The following is a 13,390-nucleotide window of genomic DNA, read 5'->3' on the forward strand; positions in this document are numbered from 1 at the left end:
ATTCAGAGTCGGCACATTGAATGGGAGGAGACGGCCCCCTTTTCTCACACAGGCGCTGGTGGATGCTAACCAGCAAAGGGTCTGTGGTGCATCTCCTTACAGAGGAGGCCAGCAGCTCCTTACCACATTCTCATACAGGGAGAGTAAAATAAGCTTCCAGGGTCACCTCAAAATGTACACACACACAAACACACAGAGACACACACTCAGTAATGTTTTCCTTTTATTGTTGCTAGTTAGTTCATTAAAGTGATGCTTTTTTTCATTTTCTCTTTTTCAAACAGTCTGATTAACACAGTGAGTACAATTACAGTTAAATGTCACTATAGGTATCTATTATTATTATATATATATATATATACGCATTTCAGAAGTTTAAAATACAGTTTCACCGGCATCACCCGTGACTGCAGTTGAGGACTTTGTAAAGACGGGAAGAGGGTTTGATGGGCTGAATTCTCAAGAGCTGTTTAGTGGCCGTGTCCCAGTCTGCAGCCAACTCAAGGCGCTGGCAGATTGATGGATACTGTCCTTCCGTTCTCCTTACCCACTCACTGGCTTTCTTTATATCCTCAGTATTCCAGGGAAGATCACTAGATTAAAAAAAAAATAGATGCTTAGATTCACTGCAGAATATACTTATATATGAAATGCAATAAGGTATGAACTCTAGCACCTTCTATCAAATGAAAGAATTCTGTTGAAAATGAAGAGACCAAATTGTTACATCAACATTTAACAAAAAAGAATTATCTCTGATATTTTGTGGCACTTCTTCTGTCAGGTCAGCCTGACTGGCACTTGACTTTCAATTTAATCTGTTTTCAAATATATCACAGTCACTCTCTATCTTCCCAACTTCCAGTATACTTTATAGACTTTCTGCTAGATCAAGGAATATGCAGTCTTCTCCCGGCTTCTAGATGTTTGTTTACGGCCATCCCCTTGCCACTCATCTCAATCTGAGTCCTATCTCTCCTTCAAACACATGCTAGCACTATTTTTCAGAGTAGGTGTGGCTTCTCTCTTTCCAGCCATGCCAGGAATTTGAATTGATTAATTTTGCAGACTACATTTAAGGAGCTCTGGCGGCCTAGTCTGTAGGCAGTTGTGCTGTTAATCCATCGGTCACACCTCTCTGGTGGTTCGAATCCACCAGTGGTTCTGAGTGGGAAAGACGTGGATTCTCTTCCCAAGTGATTTACAGCTTTAGAAACCCAAGAGAAGGGCGCTCTGGTGGCCTAGTGGTAAGGAGCGGCAACTACAATCCCAGAGGCACACGGTTCGAACCCACCAGATGCTCTGCTGGGGAAGGAGGGACAATCTCCTCCTGTACCAGTCAGATCTGATTTGACAGTACACTCACACGAAAATAATAATAAAAAAAAAAGAAACCCAAGAGAAAGCCAGCTATGGGTCGGTTCCAACTCAGCAACAATGAGTGAGTTTAAGGATTATACTTATTTCTATTATAAAAGCCAGTAACAATAGATTAATAGATGATATATAACAAAAACTGTGTTCATAATATAAAAAAATTATAATGATAGAATTGTTAATATTAATTTTCTATATCCTCCTTTGTCTTGTCATCTAGGAATTGTGAGCCCAACAAGTGGTCACATACACCAAAGTGTTAAAGAAAATTCTTTGTAAGGAAACATCAAATATTGAAAATACTACCTTCCTGACCTTGTATTTTCCCGCTGTGAATTATGAAAGGGCCATCAGTATGGTGTTGAGGTGAAGAACTAGGTTCAAATCCTGATGCTACAAAACATTAGCTGTGTGATGTACAAATTTCATTCAACAATGGCTGCCTCAGTTTCCTCAATTTTTATAAAAGTACAAGAAAGTAAGGGAGGAGAGGGCACACCTCAAAACTCAACTAGTTCATAGAGTTACGGTCTATATCTTAGTGTGTTGAGTAGTATCTGGAGTCTTAAAAAGTTTCTGAGTGGTCATCAAAGATAAAACTATTAGTGTCTACCTGTTCAGCACAGAAGAGAAAGAAGGAAACCAAAGGTTCAAAGAAGAAATTCATTTTGGGGACAGACTACACAAACCAGAGCATCATCTGTTCTGAGAAAAGCAGGACTAGAGGGTGCCTGGCTAAGATTAGAAACCATTCTCATCAGGGAATAATAGTAATAGTAGTAGTAGTAATAATAATAATAATAATAATAGTGATAGCTGGGTCCTGACAGAATGGGAGAAAAATGGGAAACAGAGCCTCCCCTAAAACAAAACAAAAACCAAGCACACAAAAAGCCACATTACTAGACTGATTGAGACTGGAAAATGCCTAGGATACTTTCAAACCTTGAACCTGAACAGAAACCTGTGAGGTCACCTTAAAACCAAGCAACAGATTGACTCACACAACATAATGAACATCACAGTAAGTTCTGCACTCCTTTAAATAATCATATGTAGGAGACCAAATGGTCAATAATCACTTTGAAACAAAGAAGGCAATGTAAGGGGACAGGGAAACTAGAAAAAAGGAGACAGAACAAGCAGAACAGAAACAATGAGAATGCTCACCCAGTATGAAGAATATAACCAATATAACGGAATGATTTGTGAGCACTGTTAAATGGAAACCCTCAGTGAAGGTATAAACTTTCACTGGAAACATAATAAAACATTAGTTTGTTGTTTGTTTTTTATTAAAAGTAGTATATAAGTGTAAAATAATTCCATGTAGCCATCTCACAAGACTTAAGAAATGATTGAAAATAAATGCTTAATAATTAAAACTTATAAAGCTACCTGGAAACAGAAGGGTCATCTAACTTCATCAGTGACATGAAAACTATTCCTTCTTTTTCCAAATTGATGCGAAGAAACTGTAGTACCAGGAGGGTGGCAATCAGATCCAGGAGACATTCTTGTCCTTTAAGACCTGAAAGGAAAAAATCCATAAATTAAAAACTCTGTACGTTTGAAACTGCAGCTCAAATTACGTCTATTTATAAAAGCTGTATTAAAGATTTAGAATGTTATTAAACCATAAAACACTCTGTTGTTATGTGTCATAGAATGGATGACTGATGGTGACTCTATCAGTAATGGCTCTGAATCTGGCCCTATCCCAGCTAATAGAACCCTAGACTGCTCTCAAGACCTTTAATTAGCCAGCTGTTCAAATAAAAACTGAGGAAGAATGGAATGTGTGTTTATCATATCAACTACGATGTTAGTGAAGAATATTAACTATTGAACAGACCCTGCACTGCTGAAGAATGAACAAATCAATCTGTCTTGGGAGAAGCTGTGGTTTCTCAGCCACAGAATGTTCCTTAGAAGGATAATGGTTGGACTCTTGTCTTACTTTGGACAGGTTAACAGTAGGGACAGCTGATTACATTAAGGTAACACATTCTTTATAGTGACCTGTACCTGCTGGGGAACAATGCTCTTCGGCAAATGAACATATTTACTCTGTCATGAAACACCCAAATGGAATGCTTTGATATAGTGACCCCAGAACTTAACAATCCATTTCTTAAGCTACAAAACAAAAGCTTTGAAAAGGTGTTATTTTCTTTTTTTTTATTTTAAATTGATTTTAATGAAAGCTTTTAGACTTTGGATTCCCACCCCTCCCCCATAATTCACTTTTTTTAAAAAAGTAAAGGAAGAAAATTCCTTCATTGTTATTTAATCCCTCCCCCCAAGTCCACTCCACTATGCTACCTTCATTCTCGACTCCTGTCCAAACAATAATATCTAATCATATATCCCTTTTACACAGTTCTCTCCGTCATCTGTTTCAATGCAGTATACATTTTTCTAATTGCCCATATAATGACACTAAGGCAAAACTTTGTCTCACATACTTTGTCCATGTGGCTAGGAGAGGCTATTCCTTGGAATATGATGCTTGAGAGGGACAGCGAAGGAGAGGAAGACCCTCAACCAGGTGGAACTGCTACAGTGAGTGCAGCAATGGGCTCTAGTGTGTCTGAGGTTGTGGGAATGCATAGGATTGGACAGGGCTCAGATCTGTTATTCATGGGGTTTCTATCAATCATACCTGACTTGATGACACCCAACAACAACAATGTAACTCACGTGTTTCACATCTCTCTTCATTATCAATAGAAGCACAGTGAGTATTCTCATAGGTAACTCATCTTTACGCCTTCTTAGGTGTTTTGTGTACAGCACCGTAACAGTCACGTAAGGTACTGTTTTATTACAAAATATTTTAAGCACAGAACAAGTAAAAAGAATATTAAGATGACTATCACAACCACCATCAGCTTGTCAAATCTCAACATTTTCCTACTTCTGCCTCAAACATCTCTTCTTAAAAAAAGAAATTATATTATAAAATTATAATATTGAATATCTCTCTTCTGATACACTTCCCTCTCCTCCTGTTTCAGAGATCATTCAGAAACACTTTTGGTTTTGGGGATGACATCTTCATGAGGTTACATAGGTTTTAAAATAAGCTCATTAAAGAATATTCCGTGTTTGTGATCGCTGATTTTTATTCCGCAGAATGCTTTACAAGGTTTAGTTAAATTCCTTTCACTTTCCTTTCTTAGGATGTATGTTCAGTAACTTCTTTTTTTTTTAATTTTTAAAAATTTTATTCTTTTCGTGCATGTACCGTCAAATCAGATCTGACTGGTACAGGAGGAAATTGTCCCTCCATCTCCAGCAGAGCATCTGGGGGATTTGAACTACACACCTCTGGGATTGCAGTGCAGCTTCCTGCCACTAGGCCACCAGCGCTCCCAGTTCAGTAACTTCTTTAAGTAAAATGAAAATGAGTTAAGGCCAATTCAGGATGAGTCCCTTATTCTACTGACACTGTTATTCAGAAGAAAATAATGAATAGCTTAAACACAAAGACTAGAGTGTCTACTGACTCCTCTTCTGAGTAAGCCTTTTTCAAAACAAAACTCTTGTCCTGTAATTGCTGCTAATGTTGTTGGGTGCTATCTGATTGACTGGGACTCACTTGCAACCTTGTGCACCACAGAGGTGCATCATCTTGTCCTATCCTGCCGCATCCCCATGACCCTCGCCAAGCTTGAGCCCACTGATTTAGTCACTGGGCCAGTCAGTGGCCCACTGGGGGTGTTTCTCCCCTTCGCTGACTTTCCACCTTCCCCAGCATGTCTTTTGCCAAGGCCCCTCCTGACCGCACGCCCAGAGCATGTGAGACAACGTTTCACCGTCCTTGGCTCTAAGGGCTCCCCGCGTGCTCTTCCTCCATGACAGGTTTGTTCTTTCGGCAGTTCATGACATATTCAATACTCTTTGCCAAAATCACAACTCAAAGGCATTCTTCTTATTAATCAGTCTCTCAGTCTTATAATTAAAACGATACAACTACCTTTTTTACATCAAGACCAAAATTACCGGTGCATAATATGAACATATCTACACAACCATCACTTCTTTTACATCACTAAAATAAGCCGAAACAGCCTCTATAAAGAGAGGGCTTTTAGTAAATGACATTATTCTATTAGTAAAGGAGAAGTGAATACCTCTTTAAAAAGACAAAACTGCAAAAATCAATCTATTATCCTACAGAAGAAAATCAAAATGACATTATTCTATTAATACAGAAGAAGTGAATACTTCTTTAAAACGACAAAACTGCAAAATCTATTATCCTACAGAAGAAAATCAAAATGACATTATTCTATTAATACAGAAGAAGTGAATACTTCTTTAAAACGACAAAACTGCAAAATCTATTATCCTACAGAAGAAAATCAAAATGACATTATTCTATTAATACAGAAGAAGTGAATACTTCTTTAAAACGACAAAACTGCAAAATCTATTATCCTACAGAAGAAAATAAAAATGACATTATTCTATTAATACAGAAGAAGTGAATACTTCTTTAAAACGACAAAACCGCAAAATCTATTATCCTACAGAAGAAAATCAGTAGTGACAAACCAGAAGCAGATTATGCTGTTCCTTTTTCTTTTTACACTGATGTTTTCTAGTGATGTTAATAACAAGCAGTACGCTTCTATTAAAAAAGATCAATATTAAAAGAATTAAATACATCAGAGCCGTTTAAAAGCAAACTTGGATGGTGAAGGGGAGATAAAGAAAAGCAAGATTAAACCAGGCAGAAAAGAGCTGGATAGAGAAATGACACAAAGTCAAAGAAAAACGAAGACAATTTGAGGTTGCAGATAGATGAAAAGAAGAAGAAAAACACACACAGAGAAAAATAATGCTGGTATTGTGGGCAAACACAGAATAAGACAAGGGAAATGCATACAAAACACAGACCTGCAGAGAAACCCCATCTCTTGACTTCTGACATCAACTCCCCTGCGGTTGTTAAAAGCCTCCACATTGGCTGGGACTCAGGGCGACCCAAAGCACAAGCACCCCAAACCCGGCCTGATCCTGTGCCGTCCTCATACTCTCTCTGTCTCTGTCTTGCTTGAGACCACCCCTGCGGTCACCATGTCAATCCATGTCCTTGAGGGTCTTTCCCTCACTGACCCTCCACAGTTTCAAGCATCATGTACTTTTCCAACGACTTGCCCCTCCAGACAACACAGCCAGAGTGTGCAAGACAAGTCTCCCCTTCTTGACCTGAAGGTCGCACTTCTTCAATGAAAGTTGTTCATTTGGCAGTCTGTGGTGACATACTTGCTGTATTAATACATTAATTTACATGGATGCAAACCAATGTGATATTAAAAAAAAAGAAGAAGAAGAAAAAGTAAAGTAATTGCTAAGTCGAGAACATTTTATTCAATTAATGCTGGGGAAGAAGTATCTTACCTAGAGACCGGATGCCTTTTTCTTCAAGAAAGCACTTTAACAAGTTTGTATTGAGGTTTAAGATAAGTCCTAGTTCTGGAGTAAGTTTCCAGAAGCCATCCTATGAGATTAAGAAAAGAAATTTAAGTCTCTTCATTAGCAGTGCATCACATAAGAAATTTAATGAGCTTCCATTATTTCAACTCAATGATTTCTAAAATGGTATTGCCGTAGAATTAAACTTTTTTATAGACTCGTGACACTTTTTTATTGACTACTTTCTCACCAACACCATGAACACTAAGGACCTAGAGGCCTTTTAGAAAGACTATGGGGAAAAGCTGATGTACAAAGAGTTAGATATTGATTTTTTTTTCTAGCAGAGTTTGAGCCAGTTTGTCAATCTTTTATACACCTCATGATCCCTTCTGTTCAAAATAAAGAGAATGGCCTTTTGGAGTCTAAAATATGAAACTCATACTTTTCTAAATAAAAAAAAATTGCAATACTGGTTTTGATCTTTAAAGCTACACACGTGCTTCCTTGTACCCACCACCCCCTGCGCCCCTCAGCTCAACGTCACTGCCTCCAAGGCCGATCTTCATACGCTCAGAAAGCACGGGAAGCCTGAAGGTGGGGATCTTAGCCTGGAGGTGAAAAGTCCCTCAGGCCTCTGGGGAACCGACAGAGCGGAAATGAGGACGTGCTCGTGGGCAGCCACACAGGTAAGAATATTATTTTTTTTTTAAAGCAAACAGTACACGCTAGTCTAAACTGAGCTAATGGTGGGTGTGCTCTTCATCTTTCCAGCAGCTTCTGTAAGGCTCTTGGTGTTTTTTTTTAAGCTTTTGTCTCATTTTCCCCCCTTTTAAAAAAAAATTTAATGAAACTTTACAGACTTTGGATTTCCATTCATTCATTGTTGAACTTTTCTCCCTGCCCACTCCTCCCTCCAATTCACTCTTCTCTTTGAAAAGTAAAAGAAAAATTCATTGTTATATAACCCCTCCCCCAAGTCCACTCCAGTGTGCAGCCTTCTTTCTGGACTCCTGTCATGACAGTAATACCCAATCATATATCCCTTTAAACAGCTCTCTCCCTCATCTGTTAAGAAGGCTCTTCTTAGATTCACTTTGCAGACAAGAATGCTGAAATCCTAAGCAGCAGAATAGGGTTTGAACCTCTATAGCATAGCTGCGGTGCCTATACTTTGTTGGGGGGTGTGTGTGTGTCTGTGTGTGTCTGTGTGTGTCTGTATCATCAAATTGAATCTGACTGGTACAGGAAGAGATTGCCCCTCCTCCAGCAGAGCATCTGATGCATCTGATGGATTTGAACCATGTATCTCTGGGATTGCAGTGCAGCTTCTTGCCACTAGGTCACCAGAGCTGGCCCAGGGCCTACACTTTGGACTAACCATTGGATTTGTTCCCAGGCAGTTTTCATGCACATTCTCCCGGGTAAGGAACGTGAACTCTGGTGGCGGAGCCTGTAGGGAGAGGCACTGCTAACCCAGCAGCAGTGTTCTCCAGCGGGAGAAAGATGGGCAATCTCTTCCCTGGTGGTTTGCAGCCTCTGAAACCTGGTGGGGTGTGAGCTGTGGGCTGTCTGACACACAGGGGTGAGTTATGTAAGGAAACCTGGGCAGCTGGTATTACCCTGCTTAAACTTCAAAAACACTCTAGGTAGTAGATACTATTATTTCTAATACATTGATGAGGAAAAGAAAACTCAAAATGTCCTACTTAAAATCAAAAGTGGTAGGGTGGGCCATGGAGTAGGGATTATATCTCACTATATTAAATCTATGTATGACAGGTTTGGAAGCAGGAGTGGCATCTACTTCCTAAACAACGTGCCTCTGGAAACTCTATGAACTTTGATGAACGTTGATAGTTGTAGAAGGGCTTCAGGCCTTTTGTTCATAGAGTCGCTATGAGTCGTGCTCGACTCAAAGACAATCAACAAGAACAACATATTAAATCCAGTTGACTGTCTACTTTACTAGTTTATATTTTCAAAAATTGAGAGATGTGAGGTAGATTAGTAGCAGTGCATAGCTAAGTTTACATAGGATTCAGTTAGCTTAATAAATGGAATTGTTCTCTACCACAGTCAGGACCCTCCAGTGGGTTTGCAGAGGCAGAAGCAGTAACCCCCATGGAAGGTGACTGCCCATCTTTCTTCAGAGGAACAGCTGACAGATTCTTTTGGGAAGCTTGCATACCTTTGAGTTAACAATACAATTCTTTACCACTAGGCCACCACAGCCTTAGTACATTGAATAGAGACTTTTAGTACTAAATGGAATAGTAAGAGTCTTGAACATGCCATGGACCACCAAGAAAACAAATAGGTCTGTCTTGGAGTGGATGAAACCAAACTTCTCTTTAGGCTAGGAATTTGAAGCTCTTTCTCACATACTTTGGGCCTGTGGCCAGCAAGGACCAGTCCTTGGAGAAGGACATGCTTGGAAGGGTGGAGGGACAACGCAGGAGAGGAAGACCCTGGAGAAGACGGATTGATATAGTAACTGGGGCAATGGGAGTTGGTGTGTCAAAGTCAGTGAGACTGGCTCAGGACAGGGCAGGCTTCAGAGCTGCTGTATACAAAAGGGTTGCTATGAGGTAACTCGACGGCATGTAACAACAAAAACAACCACAAAAATCTCTAATGTGGTATATTAGGGAGCTCTAGTGGCCTAGTGGTAAGAAACCATGCTTCAATCCTGAAGAGACACAGTTTGAATCCACCAGCTGCTCCGCAGTAGAAAGCTAGGCAATCTCCTCATGTGGGATTTACAGCCTCTGAAAGCCTGCTAGAAGCTCAGCTATGGGTGCATTTTGACTCAATGGTACACGACAACAACAACAATACTGTGTATTACACACTAAATCATATCTAAATTCCAAATGTTGTTTGTTGTTAAGTGCCGTTGAGTCATAGACGATTCATAGTGACCCTATGAACAAAAGACTTGAACACTTGAAGAACTTTCAGTTTCTCCAAGTTGAAAGAGTTTCGTGTAGTAATTACTGAGTATATGTAATACTCACTTGTGCTTTACCTCCAAAGGGGAAGTTTATATTAATTTTAATTTATTCCTTCTTTTTAAACAAAACAAGCCAAACCACTGCCATGGAGCAATTCTGACTCATAGTGACCTTCCAGTGGGCTTCTGGGGCTGGAGATCAGAACAGGAGGACTGCCCATCTTGCTTTTATAAACCTGCTAGTGGTGCTGAATGGCTTTTGTTTAGCAGAGTGACACACTGCAGGTGTTTCTGGTGCCAACAGAGCTGCTTCTGTGGGTTCTAGAGCCCTAGAAATGAAGGCCTTACAGGAAGGTCAAAGTGTCAACAGAAGCCTATTAGCATGCAAATATTAGAACTCAAACTCATTGCCATCAGGTCAGAACAGAATGGTAGCTGACCCTCCCAGGGGTTTTTGTAGGCTGTCAATTGCATGGGAGGAGATTGCTCATCTTTCTCCCAAAGAGCCATTGGTGGATTGGAGCCAGCAGAGAAATGCTGCCTGTGGGTTAGTCCTGCAAGTGGCCCTGAACTACGCCCCCAGAGCACCCTGTGATGGTCTAGGGTGACAGATGGTCTAGGTTGAAGGAGCCTCGGTCAAATACATCAAGCATAGTTTTAGTTCAGCTGACTTCCTCATTGGCAGCAGAATTTCCTTGAAGAAAGATGTAGTTTTTTTGATTTGATGTCCTGGCACAAGTCACGTCTGTCCCCAAGATAAATGAACAGGCTGTAAACAGTTCACTGACTGGCTACTCTGAGTTGTTCCAACCTACATTTTGAAGCTAACGGCGCTGCAGAGTTAAAGAGAATTTAAGGTCGGTACCTCAGTCTGCAGAGTGAAAAGTTTGGGCACGACACTCCTCCAGCTTTCTTGGCAGGGCTCGTCTTCCCCCTCGCCTAGTGCCACCAAATCATGGCTCCAGTCACCTGAGGTGTACTCATCACTGAAATAAACGTCATCATCTTCATCAGTATCGTCAAAACCACCTTCATCAGCAGCTCTGTAACAAGCAACAGCATCCTCTACACCCTCACTGCTTTCTTGGACGCCTTCTTCAACTTCCATTTCACATACACTTTGATGACTCGAGGCCGCTGATAGGTCATCTGGAGGAGGAGGAGGTGGGCATGAGAACACAGGGCCACATAAAGCACCTCCTAAGAGACCAGCTCTTGATTTACCACCAGCAAAACCAAGTAAATCTTCTGAAGGCATTAAATTGGCACTCAAGCCACCATAAGGAGGAGGAGGAGGAGCGGGAGTGGGGAAAGAGAAGCTTGAACACTGGTGCCGAACTCCGGAATCGAGAGGGTATACTCTGGCAGAAGAGACCTCTTCAAGGAGCCCTTGTTCTTGGAAAATTTTAGGGCGTTCAATGTCACTGGGGGAGCCAAACAAAGGAGGTGGCAGAGGCTGCCTGGCTAGGGGAGCCGACTGCAGAAAAAGTTGTGAAGAACAGGAGAGAAAAGGGAAGCCATCAGACTCAGTATCGGCAAACAGCTGGGCTGCTGCACCCGCAGAACCAAAAGCAACCCGTGGTCTGCACTCTAGAGATTGTCTTTGAGTCGCTGGTTGTTTAAATGGACCCTCTTGACTTAAATCCAAAGGTTTGGCCGTGACTCTGTGTTCAGAATAGAATGTTGGAGCTGGTACTGGTGACTGTATGGTGTGGTCAAGCTCTTCTCCTTCACCGACCACCATCAGCTTTCTTGCCATTTTCTTCAGTCTTATAGGTCGAGGTTTTTTGGTCTGTTTCGAAGAAGGTGTAAGAATCTACAGAACAGAAAATGATAACATAAGGAGAAATTACAGAATAAAACTGACAATCAAACCATCATACTTATGACTTCTTAGTAGTCAAGCAATTGTTTCTGTCAGACCACGAGTCCCAGTGAGATGGGAAATGCTGGAAATAAACTCAGAAGCTTTCAAGATCCCTCAAGTCCAAGTCCCTCACGTGCTAGAAAGGGAACCTGGGAACTGGGAGACTGTCAGCAATAAGTACACCATATACATAAAGATCTTCTTCTTTGTTCATTTTTAAATTCCCACCCCCAGCATAATTTGAATGAAAGCTTAAAAAGTTTTCCATTTTACAAAAATTAATAATAGCAATGAAAGAGTTTTTCTTTTACTCAACAAGGAGAAAAATGAATTGGGGGGAACAGGTGGGTTGGGAGAAAAGTGCAACTACGAGGGACTGGAAACCCTAAGTCTCTGTAAACTTTCATTAAAATTAATTAAAAAAAAGAAAAAATTAATATACATTTTGGTTTGTGACACTAATTTCTTTAAAAATTTTTTCCCATGTGTGTGTATCGTGAAATCGGATCCAACTGGTACGGGGGAGATTGCCGCTCCTTCTCCAGCAGAGCATCTGGTGGATTCGAACCGTGTACCTCTGGGACTGCAGTGCAGCTTCTTGCCACTAGGCCACCAGAGCTCCCTTGACACTAATTTTTTTTTTAAATACATTTTTACTTTATACTGGTTTGCTGATTACGGCACTTAACAACATAGAGAGAGACCAGTTGGCCTAGTGGACAGAAAGCAGTACAGCCCTCCGGCCTATTTTTAAATTGTTTTTGTTCCAACATTCTTCTAGGTGGTACAGCCCTGGTGTGTCCACTTGCTGTACAGAGGTAACTCATTGTTGCTGTGGAGCTGAACACTGTGAAATTGATGTGTCAAATATGATAATGGTTACCCATGGTGGACAGTGTTTGGTGGAGCTCCCCGATTAAAACAAGCTTGGAAGCAGGAATGTCATCCACTTCCACAATAGCTGGCCTCTGGAAACCCTATGAACTTGGAGAAAGGATAAAGTCACACAAGTGTTGAGGACTTTCGTTCACAGGATTGCTATGAGTCGTCTACGACTCGACGGCACTTAACAACAACAATACTGGTTTGCTTTTATGACACTGATTTGAATACCGACAATATAACTGTATATTTTCCACTGTGATTCTTATTTCCATTCATCCTCTGTGCTAAACCTGCCTACCCTCTAAGCATTGTCCCTAAGCAAACGCCGCTCTTGTGATCATGTATAACCATGACTGTGCAAAGGAGCCAGGGCCTCCCTGGTGTTGTTCACCTCCTGGGTCTGTTGTCTGAATAGGGACCTCTGAGGTATATATAGTCTGGAGGGAACTTCACTGCTAACTCAATGGCTGTGACTCTGGAAGTTCAAATCCACCAGCCAATGTCTCTAGTTTTTCATATTTGTTTGAGTATAATTTTTCATAACATTCCATTATTAACAAAAAGGTTAACAATCCAATTCCAAAATGGGCACAATATATGAATAGATACATCACCAAAGAAGAAATTCAGATGGTCAACAGACACATGAAGAATCGTTCAAAATCTCTAGCTATTGTTGTTGTTACGTGCTGACAAGTCAATTGCGACTCATATCGACCCTATGTATAAGAATCCTAAACCCTGCTCTATCCTGTGCCAACCTTATTGTCTCAGATACACCTACCCCCATTACCCTTGTTACTGAATCAATCCATCTCATCAAGGGTCTTCCTTTCTTGTGCTGTGACTCCATACTCCCAAACATGATGTCCCTCTCC

General features: G+C 40.7%; 1 protein-coding gene across 1 annotated transcript in view; it reads right to left on the bottom strand.

Moving 5' to 3' along the window:
• Positions 1-397: 397 nt before the first annotated feature.
• Positions 398-13,390, bottom strand: part of LOC102857855 (poly [ADP-ribose] polymerase 4-like) — an 80,261-nt gene continuing 67,268 nt past the window's right edge. The window contains exons 30-34 of the mRNA XM_006879618.1: positions 10,878-10,909; positions 10,626-10,803; positions 6,790-6,889; positions 2,776-2,908; positions 398-593 (exon numbers count right to left, since the gene is read on the bottom strand). Coding sequence (XP_006879680.1) covers positions 398-593; positions 2,776-2,908; positions 6,790-6,889; positions 10,626-10,803; positions 10,878-10,909 — 639 coding nt within the window. The remainder of the gene's footprint in view (positions 594-2,775; positions 2,909-6,789; positions 6,890-10,625; positions 10,804-10,877; positions 10,910-13,390) is intronic.

Source organism: Elephantulus edwardii, unplaced genomic scaffold (assembly GCF_000299155.1).
Source record: "Elephantulus edwardii isolate Elephantulus edwardi_28Jun2011 unplaced genomic scaffold, EleEdw1.0 scaffold00004, whole genome shotgun sequence".
Taxonomy (NCBI): Eukaryota; Metazoa; Chordata; class Mammalia; order Macroscelidea; family Macroscelididae; genus Elephantulus; species Elephantulus edwardii.